The following is a 15433-nucleotide window of genomic DNA, read 5'->3' on the forward strand; positions in this document are numbered from 1 at the left end:
ACCTTTCCAGATCCTGTTGCAGCAGCATAGTGTCAGTAGTGTCCTTGACAACCCTGAAACCTTTGTATCATCTGCAAACTTGGACATATTATATACTTGGATCTTAGAAAGGCTTTTGATACTGTTGCACATGGAAGACTGCTGCAGAAATTGGAGCAGTGTGGCATTGGAGGCAAATTGCTGCTATGGATAAAGGGGTGGTTGAGGGAGAGAAGACAGAGAGTGGTAATCAATGGACACTGCTCATCGTGGACTAATGTTATTAGTGGAGTCCCTCAGGGCTCAGTGTTGGGTCCATTATTGTTTTCTGTATTTATAAATGATATTGATGATGGTATATCAAGCTTAATGTCCAAGTTTGCAGACGATACAAAGGTTGGCAGGGTTGTCAAGGACACTACTGACACTATGCTGCTGCAACAGGATCTGGAAAGGTTGAGCAGATGGGCTGAGAGGTGGCAAATGAAGTTTAACATTGACAAATGTAAAGTCCAAGTTTCACATGGGAAACAGCAACCCCAGAACAACGTATCAACTCTGTGGTACTACACTGACAGTGGTAGAGAATGAAAGGGACTTGGGGGTGGTTGTGCAGGCAGATATGAAGTTCTCTGAGCAGTGCAGACGGGCTGCAAGAGTAGCTCATGGAGTATTGTCAATGATATACAGGAATTTTTCCAGCAGGGATAAGGAGGTGATTATTCACTTTTATAAGGAAATGGTCAGGCCACACCTGGAGTACTGTATACAGGTCTGGAGGCCTCATTTGAAGAAGGATGTAGAGCTGCTGGAACGAGTACAGAGAAGTGCAACAAGATTAGTGAATGGAACAAAGTGGTGCTGTTACGAAGAAAGGCTTAAGTTTTGCAAATTACAGTGTCTGGAGACTAGGCACCAGTGAGGTGATCTGATAGAGGTGTATAAAGCCTTGAATGGTTTGAGCATGCTCAGTGCTGATGGGATTCTTCCTCTAGCTCAGAATAATCACCTGAGAGGGCATAAATTGAAATTGAGGAAAGACAGATGTAAGATAGACGTGCGGAAATTTGCCTTTAGCCAGCGTGTGGTTGGTTGGTGGAATAGACTTCCAATCCCTTGTAGTGGAGGTTGGTAGCCTAATAAGTTTAAGGCTCAGCTGGACAGGTATTTTGAACGACCAGAGGGGTGAAGTGGAAGTGGGTTTTTTTTTTTTTTTTTGGCTGATGCTGCATAAGCTTGCTTTCTTGCATCAAATGCCTCTACTAATGCTAATTTATAAATACAGAAAACAACAATGGACCCAGCACTGAACTCTGAGGGACTCCACTAATAACATTAGTCCATGATGCGCAGTGTTCATTAATTACCACTCTGTCTTCTGCCACTCGACCATCCCTTTATCCATAGCAACAATTTGCCACCAATGCCACACTGATCCAATTTATGCAGCAGTCTTCCATGTGCAACAGTATCAAAAACCTTTCTAAGATCCAAATATATAATATCAAATTTATTCCCTGCATCCTATTCTTTTGTGACTGCATCATAGTATCCAATCAAATTGGTCAGGCAAGACCTTCCCTTAACAAAGTCATGCTGTGTCTGAGCTATAACTGAATTCTTGTGAAGATGATCCTGCAGTGCTTCTTTAACCAGTGCTTCCATTAATTTTTCTGGAACAGAAGTTAAACTCACAGGTCTATAATTACTTGTGTCAGCCTTTGATCCTCCTTTGTGAATTGGGGTTACATTTTCACATCTGCAGTCTGTGGGTACCTCCCCTGAATATAGATGGTTCGTCTGTTAATGATCCTGCTCAGATAGCTAACGCACTGAATGAGTATTTTGCATCTACATCTACATTCACACAATAGTAATTCTGTAGGGAATTGGAGCCCAAAAGTTTATTAAACTCTAACAGGAAGCTAAGCGATTTTGAAATAACTGAAAGCCAAGTGAAGGAGAAGTTGTTGAAGTTAAACATAAGAAAGTCACCTGGGGGTGGATGAGATCTGTCCAGTTATATTAAAGGAGGTGGTAAAGGAAGTAAGTAAACCTTTAGCCATAATTATGAGAGCATCCTTGGACCCAGGTGAGGTCACCACTGATTGGAGATGTGCAATTGTATCCCTAATTTACAAATGGGATCAAAGAGTGACACACACACATGGTGTCTTATCAATGATATATAGGAATTTTTCTAGTAGTTATAAGGACGTGATTATTCCGTTGTATAAGGCAATGGTCAGGCCACACCTTGATTACTGTATACAGGTCTGCAGGCCTCATTTCAAGAAGGTTGTAGAGCTGCTGGAACGAGTACAGAGAAGGACTACAAGGTTAGTGAATGGAACAAAGGGTTGCTCTTACGAAGAAAGGCTTAAGTTTTGCAAATTACAGTGTCTGGAGGCTAGGAACCAGCGAGGTGATCTGATAGAGGTGTATAAAGCCTTGAATGGTTTGAGCATGCTGAATGCTGATGGGATTCTGCCTCTTGCTCAGAATAATCACCTGACAGGGCATAAATTCAAATTGAGGAAAGACAGATGTAGGATAGATGTCTGGAAATTTGTCTTTAGCCAGCGGGTAGTTGGTTGGTGGAACAGCCTTCCATCCCTTGTTGTGGAAGTTGATAGCCTAAATAAATTTAAGGCTCAGCTGGACAGGTATTTTGAACGAATGGAGGGGTGAAGTGGAAATTATTTTTTTTTTTTGGACTGATACTGCATAAGCTTAGTTTCTTGCATAATATGCCTCTACTAATGCTAATGCTGGTTGGTTGGTTGTGTTTTATTGGCGCGTTAGCAACTGAGGCTATAATGTGCCAAAACCTTGTCATAAAAAAAGTAAAACTTTCAGTGACCTAATGAATTAGTTCACTAAGTCAGGTTATAAAAAACACGTATAAACTGTAAAAGACAAATATTAGTAAACAAGTAACAATAATAAGGTAGATTTTTTAAATGTGAGTTAAAAGGTTTACCGATTTTAGAAAGCTAAAAATAGCAGACACATTGTCATTGTTGGGTAAAATCTGACTGAGTGTATACGGCTCAGCCAGATGGTTAAAAGCGGTTAAACGAGCATTTCTAAAACTGGTACAGTCACATAAAAAATGTTGAACAGATAAAATGGTGTCACATTGCTCGCACATAGGAGGGTCATCAGCCCTCAGCAAAAAGGAGTGTGTCACATGACAGTGTCCTATGCAGAGCCAAGCAAGAACAACTTCCTCTTTGCGATCCCTGCATAAGCTGGACTGCCAAGGATGGATCGCAGGCTTAATCCGACATAGTTTGTTTGTAGTAACCAGGCGATGCGACGAATCTTGCCACAGAGATTGTAGGTTACTACAGATCACTTGCCTGTAGTCTGTATAGGGGACTAACAGGTCAAGATTATCCGTCAGGGGTGCCGATTTGGCTGCAATGTCAGCCAAATCATTTTCAGCAGAAATGATCCAGGGTTGGATGATTAGTGCGTGACACCACTGATAAAGCCTGTAGTGCACTCACTGAATCGGCATATATAATGCACCACTGGTATTGGTGTTTTCTTATGTGATCTAGAGCTAACTCTATAGCATGCACCTCTGCAGTGTAAATGCTGCAGTCAAGGGGTATCTGCTCTGATATGGTATTACCTGGAAAAACAGCAGCAGATCCCACATACGATTCTGGCTTCGAGCCGTCTGTGTAAACCGGCAAGAAGTCAGAATATTCTGCATGGTGTTGTGAATAGAGCTGAAGGCAGACAGAAGATGGAGTATTAGACTTCATCGCAATCTTGAGCGAGAAGTCACATGCTGGTGTTTGTGCATGCCAGGGTGGAAGGGGCTCCATTGGTGATCGAGCAACCTTGTCTACCGAGATGTTAAGCTCATTGAGTAGCTCTTGAACACGAATGCCGAATGGGCGATTGGCGGTCCGTCGTGTGTTATAAAGATTTTCCCATCGTGGCTTGAAAACAGATGTCCACGTGGGATAATCTGGCAGGGACTTCAGCTTGAAAGCATATTGTAGAGACAACTGCATTCGTCGAAGCGACAATGATGGTTCATTTGCTTTGACATACAGACTTTGGACAGGTGATGTTCTGAATGCACCAGTAGCAATACAAATGGCTTGATGATGGATGGGGTCAAGCCAACGAACAGCACTATTTCTGGCAGATGCATATACCTGAGACCCATAATCTAATTTTGAGTGTACAAATGCACGGTATAGACGTAGTAGAGTGCATCGGTCTGCACCCCAAGAGGTAGAAGAGAGAGAGCGGAGAATGTTAAGCCCTCTTGTGCACTTTGTGCGTAGCTGATGAATGTGTTGGACAAATGTCAGCTTTTCGTCAAAATTGAGTCCCAGGAATTTCGCCTCTGATACAACTGGAATGGTGCTTTGTCCAAGTCGTAATTTAGGCTCAGGGTGGAGGTTACGTTTGTGACAAAAATGTACGCAAACAGTCTTCTCCGGTGAGAACCTGACACCACTGGCCATGGCCCAGGAGTTAGAACGGTCAATAGCTTGTTGCAGTTGTCTCTCAATAACCCTCATATTGCATAATTGAGAGAATATGCTGAAGTCATCGACGTAGAGTGCACTGTTTATAGTTTGAGGAAGTTGTTCAGAAATAGAATTTATTTTAATGGCAAAAAGCATGACACATAAGACAGATCCTTGTGGTACCCCCTCCTCTTGGCAAAAGGGCCGCAAAATGGAGGATCCTACACGAACTTGGAAATAACGGCAGGATAAAAATTTTTTAATAAAAATGGGAAGGTGACCTCTTAGACCGAGATTGTAAAGGTCTTTTAAAATACCAAATCTCCAAGTTGTGTCGTACGCTTTTTCCATGTCGAAGAAGATGGACACCAAATGTTCTCTTTTTAGGAAAGCATCTTGGATAGATGTTTCCAGTCTAATTAAGTGGTCCAATGTGGACCTGTTTCTTAGGAAGCCGCACTGAAAGCGGGAGAGAAGGTCATTCGATTCTAAATACCACAAGAGATGAGCATTGACCATTCTCTCCAATATTTTGCATAGACAGCTGGTCAGAGCAATAGGACGATAGTTTTTGTGGACATTTAGGATCCTTTCCTGGCTTAGGAAAAGCAAGTATAGTTGCTTTGCACCAGGTATCCGGAAAATGCTCTTCAAGAAAGATTCTGTTGTACAAGAAGAGCAGACGGTCGATGGATTCTGGTGAAAGATGTTTTATCATTTCATAATGGATGTTGTCTGGTCCAACAGCGGTAGCCTTTGTATGGGTAAGTGCTGCTTTCAGCTCGTGGTTAGTAAATGGCCGATTATACGCGTGGGAACCCTTCGATGTGAACTTAAGGGTCTGTTTTTCACTGTTGTGCTTTAAGAACAGAAAATCTGGGGAGTAAGATGTTGCAGAGATGTTAGAAAAAGTTTCCCCAAGAGAATTGGCTATTGCAGTAGATTCTGCAATAGTACATTAGCATTAGTAGAGGCATATGATGCAAGAAAGCAAGCTTATTCAGCATCAGCCAAAAAAAAAAAAAAAAAAAAAAAACAACCACTACTCCCATTTCACCCCTCAATTCGTTCGAAATACCTGTCCAGCTGAGCCTTAAATTTGTTTAGGCTATCAACTTCCACAACAAGCGATGGAAGTCTATTCCACAAACCAACTGCCCGCTGGCTAAAGGCGAATTTCCGCACATCTATCCGACATCCGTCCTTCCTCAATTTGAATTTATGCCCTCTCAGGTGATTATTCTGAGCAAGAGGAAGAATCCCATCGGCATTGAGCATGCTCAAGCCATTCAAAGCCTTGTACACCTCTATCAGATCACCTCGGCGATGCATAGTCTCCAGGCTCTGTAATTTGCAAAACTTAAGCCTTTCTTCGTAAGAGCAACCCTCTGTTCCATTCACTAATCTTGTTGCCCTTCTCTGTACTCGTTCCAGCAGCTCTACATCCTTCTTGATATGAGGCCTCCAGACCTGTATACAGTACTCAAGGTGTGGCCTGACCAATGTCTTATACAAGGGAATAATCACATCCCTGTCCCTGCTAGAAAAATTCCTGTATATCATTGACAAGACACCATGAGCTACTCTTGCAGCTCGTCTGCACTGCTCAGAGAACTTCATATCTGCCTGCACAATTACCCCCAGGTCCTTTTCATTCTCTACCACTGTCAGCGTAGTACCACAGAGTTGATACGTTGATCTGGGGTTACTGTTTCCCATATGTAGTACTTTACATTTGTCAATGTTAAACTTCATTTGCCACCTCTCAGCCCATCTGCTCAACCTTTCCAGATCCTGTTGCAGCAGCATAGTATCAGTAGTGTCCTTAACAACCCTGCCAACCTTTGTATCGTCTGCAACCTTGGACATTAAGCCTGATACACCATCATCAATATCATTTATAAATACAGAAAACAACAATGGACCCAACACTGAACCCTGAGGAACTCCACTAATAACATTAGTCCACGTTGAGCAGTGTCCATTGATTACCACTCTCTGTCTTCTGCCACTCAACCATCCCTTTATCCATAGCAGCAATTTGCCTCGAATGCTACACTTCTCCAATTTGTGCAGCAGTCTTCCATGCGCAACAGTATCAAAAGCCTTTCTAAGATCCAAATATATAATATCAAAGTTATTCCCTGCATCCAGTTCTTTTGTGACTACATCATAGTATCCAATCAAATTGGTCAGACAAGACCTGCCCTTAACAAACCCATGCTGTGTCTGAGCTATAACTGAATTCTTGTCCAGATGATCCTGCAGTGCTTCTTTAACCAGTGCCTCCATTAATTTTCCTGGAACCGAAGTTAAACTAACAGGTCTATAATTACTTGTGTCAGCCTTTGATCCTCCTTTGTGAATTGGGGTTACATTTGCACATCTCCAGTCCATGGGTACCTCCCCTGAGTCCAAAGAAGCTCTCATAATTATGGCTAGGGGTTTGCTTACTTCCTTTGCTGCCTCCTTTAATATAACTGGATAGATCCCATCCACCCCGGGTGCCTTTTTTATGTTTATCCTCAACAATTTCTCCTCCACTTTCCTCTCAGTTATTAGAAAATCATCTAGCTCACTGCCAATGTTTACTTCACCTACGACATTCCCCTTCCTGAATAACTCCTCATGTGTGAATGTAGATGCAAAATACTCGTTTAGATTGTTAGCCACCTGAGCTGGATCCTCAACTGTTGAACCATCAACATCCAGTGGACCAATCTGATTCATCCCTTTCCTTCTTGAGTTTAAATAGGTAAAGAACTCTTTTCTGTTTTTCTTTGCATCCTTTGCCAAGGATTTCTCATAATCTGCCTTTGCCTGCCTAATCTCCTTTGTGACTTGGTTACAGACCAACTTATATCTATCATAGGCTTCCACGTCACCCATTAATTTGTATGTATCCCATGCATTTTTCTTCTCTGCCATATGTCTCATTAGTTCATCTGACAACCATTTAGGCCTGAACCTTGAACAATATTTCTTGGTTGGTATGTAAAGCCTGGTAGCTTCCAAGATTAGTTCCTTGAATGCTTCCCATTTTGAATTTGCTGTTGGTAACATCATCAGTTGGTCCCACTGTATAGAATTTAAATACTGTCTCAGACCAGCATAGTCTCCTTTACGAAAGCAAAAACCCTTCCCTTTACCTCTGATGGTAGTTACCTCCTTGAGTAAATCCCACTTCAGCACACTGTGATCACTACCACCCAGTGGTTCATTTATCTGCAGATTCCTAATGCATGAAGAATCACTACTGATAATCAGATCAAGAGTATTACTCCCTCTAGTTGCCTCCCGAACATGCTGGTGTAGAAAACAATCATCCAATAAATCCACAAAAGCCTTGCTAGTGTGTGAGTGACCAACGCACAAATTCCAGTCAATATCTGGGAAATTAAAATCCCCCATTATAAGACTCTCTGATTTACTGGCCCACTCTATTTCCCTGTACAGTATCTTATTATACTCATCAGAGTCATTAGGCCTATAGCACACTCCTACTCTCAATTTTGATTTATCTATGCTTATGTCACACCAAACTGACTCAACACTGCACTGTCCAGCAATGTCAACTGGCTTCACTTCCTTGGATTTTATGTGTTTTTTAACTAATAGCATAACCCCTCCTCCCTTCCTATCCTGTCTATCCTTTCTGTAGACGTTGTACTCCCCGAATTCCAGTTCTGCATTCCTTATATCTGTGTGACACCACGTCTCTGATATCCCAACAATATCTGCCTTTGATGTTTTGAGTAATACCTCAAATTCATCAAATTTATTTACTAAACTCCTAGCATTAGTGTACACGCAAGTATACATGCACCTGTTTCTATTCTTAGCTACCCTAACACAACCCATGTGTTTACTTGTACCGCAATGACTTCCAGCAGTCTCTGAAATATCCTGTATCTTGTTTTTCAGGCTTCTGCTCATTCTGCACATCCATTATATTCCAGGACCGATGAGGGGGTGTGCTGTATATTTCCCCTTCATTTTCCGAATTTTATCCCAGACCAACTTTGTACTAGTAGACGGAGTAATTGATGAAGTAAAGCAGATCCAAGATTCCTTTTGACTCTGATGGTAGATGTAGCGTGCTTTGGCTCGTGCTCGTTTAAAGGCTATAAGGTGGGTCGTGGTAGGATATTGGTGAAATATCCCCCATGCTTTATTTTGAGCCTTTTTTGCTGCTGTGCATTGTGAATTCCAACATGGTTTTGGAAACGAAGGAAACCAGGTGGATGTTTTTGGAATTGTAGTTGCAGCTGCATGGACAATATTTTCTGTTATGTATGTGACTGCATCATTGATAGGCTCCTGATGACTGCAGAGATGTCAAAATTTGCCAGGTGTTGAAAGGCACTCCAGTCAGCCTGATCAAACTTCCACCGTGGTAACCTGAAAGGAAGACATGGTCTCCCACTGTGTAACGAGGTTATCACAGGGAAGTGATCACTTCCATATGGGTTCTCCTCCACTTCCCAAGTGAGTGAAGGGAGTAGAGAAGGGGAGCAGATAGAGAGATCAATGGCAGAAAACGTACGGGTAGGCATGTGGAAGAATGTGTTTGTTCCAATATTTAGAAGGGAGAGGTCATTGTCATTTAGCATACGCTCTATGACTTGTCCCCTTCCGTTAATGCTAGCACTACCCCACAGAGTATTATGTCCATTGAAATCCCCGAGAAGAAAGGGGGAGGCATCTGCGTTACAAGATCATCAAGGTCTTCCTGGGAGATGTCAGTCCCAGGTGGAAAATAAATAGAGCACACAGTTAATAGGAATCCCACTGTAAGGCGAATTGCAACAGCCTCTATGCTGGTTGTAATTAGCAAGGGCTGAATGGGTCTGGTTGCCCACAAGGATAGCGACTCCTCCACGAGCAGGACCATCTGCAATTCTATCCTTACGAAAATTTGTGATGTTGCGCACGGTGGGTTCATCATTTTCCTTTAGGTAAGTCTCCTGCAAGCAAAAGCAAATGGGCTTGTGCTTTTGCAGGAGGGCCTTGATGTCATCAGTATTTTGTCGGAATCCATGACAATTACATTGTAGGAGTTTAGCCATTATTTTGGCTTGGTGGGTCAATCAGGCAGCTTCCAAGTTGCTGAGGGCTTACTTTTATCAGTCTTGGGTTTATCTCTTTTGGGGAAGTATGGATGCTGTCCGGTATCCATTTCTTCCTCCACAAAGAGTTCCAAGACTGGTTCGTCCGATACCTCCTTGTGCTCTACATCCATTGTTTCTGTTATTATTGTTTTCTCTTTTTTACCACTTGGTTTTGGTAGCGGTGGAGCACTAGGAGGTACGGATATAGGAGTGGCAGCTGATTGTGTTTTTTTGGTGGGCTTTTGTGAACTCAATAAATAGCATGCAATCAGAGTGAATGACTCTCTTGGTGGTGCAGTCATCTCTGTTTGTGTACCGATAGTGCACTTCGCAGAAACCTTCTGAGCATATGAAGGCTTCCCGCTATTTATTGGTTGTAAGCATTTTCTAGCCTCTAGGTAGGAGATGTTCAGCTCCGTTTTTAATTTTTGGATCTCCTTTTCGTCCTTCCACCGCTGGCATGCTCGAGAGTATGCAGGGTGCTCTCCTTGGCAGTTAGAACAATTAGGCTTAGGAGCTAGACATTCCTTGCTCTCGTGATCTTTAGTACCGCATCGAGCAAAGGCAGGGTTACCATGACAAGCTGTTTGTGAGTGACCATACTTTTGACATTTAAAACACCTCAGTGGGTTTGGAAAGTAAATCCTCACTGGGCAGTTTAAGTACCCTGCCTTGATGGAACTTGGAGGCTGTGAGGTGTTAAATGTTAGGATGAGAACTCGGGTAGGGACGAGATTCCCATCCTTACGCATAGATATTCACTTGACAGCTGTTACTCCTTGTTCTTTTAATTCAGAGCAGATCTCTTCTTCAGAAACGTGAAGGAGATCCCACTCTGATATGACGCCTCATGAAGAGTTCAAAGTTTTGTGAGGGGTTACGATGATGGGTATATCCCCTATAGATGTGGCTTTCAAAATTTTTTCGGCTTGATTTGTATTTGAAGCTTCAATTAAAATATCTCCAGAACGCAGCCATTTTACGGATTTGGTTGAACCTGCCATCCCTTCTAATCGTTTCTGGATAAAGAAAGGTGACATTTTCCCAATTGACTGCTCTCCAGTGGAATGGAGAATGAGGAAAACAGGTGTCACAGATGGCGTTTTCTCCTTAGTTCTGGCTCTTTTAGCATAATTGCTCTATCATCAGACGATTGATTAGGTAGGGGCCTGGGGCCCCAGAAGAAGGATTTAAATTACTCATAGGAGTAAGATAAAAATTTCAGATGCCCTATGTACCTCGCCCACCACGGAGCCCTATGAGGGGACGCCCACTCGTGAACTAGCAGGTACTGCATACAAGAATGAGACGCCAAGTTAGCTTAGAGGCACCATACCCACGTTTCCAATAAGCCTTGATCCCATCCCAGGACCAAAGGGAGGGAAACTTATTGGAACGCAGTTGACCCTAGCAGTAAGAACCACCCGCCGATTGATCCCAGTCGGGCTGGTCCAGGACCACCCGTCTTGTTGAAGCAGGGGCCAAAGTGGTGTATTAAGGCTGGGCCCCTCAACCACCAGGATCCCCCTTTCCGAATTCCACGGGTCGCAGTGCACGGCTGCACACGCCAGATTCCAAAGATGTAACCCTGGAACCAAGGTATGGGCGTTAGATCCCAGTGATGCTAATCTGGAAAACCAGCAGCATCACTGGGAGGTCCCCTCACCACATACAGGTGCCCATGTCGAGGGGAATGCTAATGCTAAAGTAATTACAGAGTTTAATTTCTATTCCGGGGAAAATAATGGATTCACTAAATTTCTTTAGCAGATGATAAAGGAAAGAAAGCATTGTGCCCTGTTGTACAAAATATACTGATATATTGGGAACTACTTTGAAGACTGACATGCACAGTTTCCTTGTTGTTTGTGAAATACAAGTTTCATTTAATTTCTGCTGTTTTCATTTATTCCTCTCTATGTGAAATATTACACCATTTTGTAGGTCATGATTAGCAACCTGATTTTCACTATGTTGTTAGACATAGGCTATCTGAAACTACATGCTATCTGGCAAAAGACCAGTAAGTCTTGTAACAATATCTTTTAAACAAAGAAGCAGAGCCCCATTTATTTAAAAGTAGGCATCTCAGAAAAACTCACAGATAATGCAATGCTTATTTTCTCATGAGCCATAAGATCACTTCAGTATTAACTAGAGCCAAACGTCATAATTCATCAGAATACTTAAAAGGGCAGAATATTTCTGTGGTTTGATTTAATAATTTAAGAACTATTTCTTACCATCCCCATAGTGTTCATCACCAGGATTAGAGGAGATCCAGCCTTCTTCCTTTGTCTGCTGTCCATTTGAAGGGCTACTTGGAATATAAATTCTACTAGGGTCTTCTTTTTGAATAACAGGCATTATGGTATTAATGTATAACTTGATGTAGTCATGTTTGTACTGATCATAATGAGCTGTTACATCTGGCCTAATTCAAAAAGAAAATTAAATGTAATTCTTCTTCTTCTCTCATTGTTAAATTTAAGTAATTCACTTTTAATTATATATTTTTTTATAAAATAATAAAAATCATTATATCAAAATTAATAAGTTACATGTAAAAGAAACAGAAGCAAGTGATGGAAGAACTTGGTGTATTACAAGAATCCCACATGACTACTTTTTTAACTTTTTTTTTTTAAGTCAGTTTTTCTGTTATAAACCTTTTTTTGAAGTTATGTCATGCATACTGAGAGAAATTAGTAGCTTTCTAAAAATGTTATTGCAATCCTATAGAGCATGAAATTAAAGAGTAATCACTTAATCTGTTAAACTTTATAAAATTTTACAATTCTTAGGAATTATATAAGCTATTGAAATATATCAATTTTTGCTTATATGTTGGAATGATCAAACAGCAATAGAAGCTATGTGATCATTAACTTGTTGTTGTTGTTATTTGGTTTTTTTTTTTTTTTTTTTTTATGAAATCCCCAAACACGAAAGTTATCAAAACCTATAGTACTTAGTACCACGCATGGATTCAGGAAGAAGTGTGGGGGGGGAGCCAGAAAATTTGCTCTAGAGACTAAACATGGGTTTCACCACTTTAAGCCTCCAATAAGCAAAGTGGTGGTACTGCACCGGTTGATGAGAGTCATCTACCACCTGCTAAAGGTGTATTGCTCAGGAATGGTCATTCCCTGACCTTTCCGCATCCTCCGTATTTGGTGGTCATGGGCTTGAACCCCGGTCTAATCAAGAAGTGTGCTGATTGTGTCTAATCAAGAAGCGTGCAGGAGCACTGCTGCTCCTGCCCACCTGGCTATGGAGGCACCTATCATTAACTTGTCATGGCAACAAAACACAAAGCTCAGTTAACTGAACACAAATCCAAATGTTCTAATAATTTATCTAATTCTTCCTTAAATTTATTCGAACTATCCACTTAAACAACACCATATGAAAATTTGTTCCAACAATTTAAACATCTTTCTTGATGAAAGCAATTCAAACATCTATCTTGTAATTATCATTTTCAATTTAGGTTAATGAGCATGTTTTTTGTATTATCTGAGAAGATAAAGGATGAAGTCAGTACTGTATTTAGTTTACCCAATCCATTTAAAGCCTTAACGTTAAACATTTCAACTAGATCCCCTCTTAGATGCCTAGTTTGCAAGTGCTGCATTTTTCAGAACTGAAGTCTCATTGTAAGAATAACATTTTGTTTCCCTGACTAATCTTGTTGCACTTCTCTCCACAATTCCCACAGTTCACATTCTTCTTAAAATGGGGCTTCCAAACCTGTACACAGCTCTCAAGATGCTGCCTAACTTCTCACCATATTCTCCTGCAAAACCATCTCTATATCTTTTTCTGAATTAGTAATAATAGTGGCAATTGCAGAAAGCTAGCACATAGAGCATCACAAAAAAAAAAAAAACAACATAATAATAATAAAAAATAAAAACTTTCCATCAGGGTTCAGTGTTGGGTCCATTATTGTTTTCTGTATTTATAAATAATATTGATGATGGTATATCAAGCTTAATGTCCAAATCTGCAAACGATACAAAGGTTGGCAGGGTTGTTAAGGACACTATTGACCCTATGCTGCTGCAACAGGATCTGGAAAGGTTGAGCAGATGGGCTGAGAGGCGGCAAATGAAGTTTAACCTTGACAAATGTAAAGTACTACATATGGGAAACTAACTCCAGAGCAACATATCAACTCTGTGGTACTAAACTGACAGTGGTAGAGAATGAAAAGGACCTGGGGGTAATTGTGCAGGCAGATATGAAGTTCTCTGAGCAGTGCAGACGGGCTGCAAGAGTAGCTCATGGTGTCTTATCAATGATATACAGGAATTTTTCTAGCAGGGATAAGGAGGTGATTATTCCCTTGTATAAGGCAATGGTCAGGCCACACCTTGAGAAATATATACAGGTCTGGAGGCCTCATTTCAAGAAGGATGTAGAGGTGCTGGAAGCAGTACAGAGAAGGGCAACAAGATTAGTGAATGGAACAAAGGGTTCCTCTTACAAAGAAAGGCTTAAGTTTTGCAAATTACAGTGTCTGGAGACTAGGCACTGGCGAGGTGATCTGATAGAGGTGTATAAAGCCTTGAATGGTTTGAGAATGCTCAATGCTGATGGGATTCTTCCTCTTGCTCAGAATAATCACCTGAGAGGGCATAAATTCAAATTGAGGAAAGACAGATGTAGGATAGATGTGCGGAAATTTGCCTTTAGCCAGCGGGTGGTTGGTTGGTTGGTGGAATAGACTTCCATCCCTTGTTGTGGAAGTTGATAGCCTAAATAAATTTAAGGCTCAGCTGGACAGGTATTTCGAATGAACGGAGGGGTGAAGTGGTAGTTTTTTTGTTTTTTTTTTGGCTGATGCTGCATAAGCTTGCTTTCTTGCATCATATGCCTCTACTAATGCTAATGCTTTCCCACATCACCTATCCATCCAATCCACTAGTCTGTTTAGTTCTTCCTTGAATTTATTCAAACTACCCATTTCCACAAAAACAACAGATGGAAGTTTGTTCCAACTATCAACCACCTGCTGGCTGAAGGCAAATTCCACACATCTATCTGGCAATCATGCTTCCTTAATTTGAATTTATATCCACTTGTGTGTAGTCTGAGCCAGAGGAGAGTGCCAAGAATGCCATCAACATTGAGCTTTCTCAAAGTTAAATGAAGTTTAACATTGACAAATGTAAAGTACTACATATGGGAAACTAACTCCAGAGCAACATATCAACTCTGTGGTACTAAACTGACAGTGGTAGAGAATGAAAAGGACCTGGGGGTAATTGTGCAGGCAGATATGAAGTTTTCTGAGCAGTGCAGACGGGCTGCAAGAGTAACTCATGGTGTCTTGTCAATGATATACAGGAATTTTTCTAGCATGGATAAGAAGGTGATTATTCCCTTGTATAAGGCAATGGTCAGGCCACACCTTCAGTACTGTATACAGGTCTGGAGGCCTCATTTTAAGAAGGCTATAGTGCTGCTGAAATGAGTACAGAGAAGGGCACCAGGTTTAGTGAGTGGAATGAAGGGTTGCTCTTATGAAGAAACGCCAAACTTTTGCAGATTACAGTGTCTGGAGACTAGGCACCTGCGAGGTGATCTGATTGAGGTGCATAAAGCCTTGAATGGTTTGAGCATGCTCAATGCTGATGGGATTCTTCCTCTTGCTCAGAATAATCACCTGAGAGGGCATAAATTCAAATTGAGGAAAGACAGTTGTAGGACAGATCTGCAGAAGTTTGCCTTTAGCCAGAGGGTAGTTGATTCATGGAACAGACTTCCATCTTTTGTTGTGGAACTTGATAGCCTTAATAAATTTAAGACTGAGCTGGACAGGTATTTGGAATG

The 15433-nt window shown here is 41.4% G+C and overlaps 1 protein-coding gene across 1 annotated transcript in view; it reads right to left on the reverse strand.

Moving 5' to 3' along the window:
• Nucleotides 1–15433, reverse strand: part of beta-Man (beta-mannosidase) — a 249878-nt gene that overhangs the window by 81655 nt on the left and 152790 nt on the right. The window contains exon 10 of the mRNA XM_090381630.1: nucleotides 11836–12026. Within this exon, the coding sequence (XP_090237756.1) occupies nucleotides 11836–12026 (191 nt within the window). The remainder of the gene's footprint in view (nucleotides 1–11835; nucleotides 12027–15433) is intronic.

The sequence above is a fragment of the Mastigoproctus giganteus genome, chromosome 9, assembly GCF_048544385.1.
Source record: "Mastigoproctus giganteus isolate SK-2022 chromosome 9, ASM4854438v1, whole genome shotgun sequence".
NCBI lineage: Eukaryota > Metazoa > Arthropoda > Arachnida > Uropygi > Thelyphonidae > Mastigoproctus > Mastigoproctus giganteus.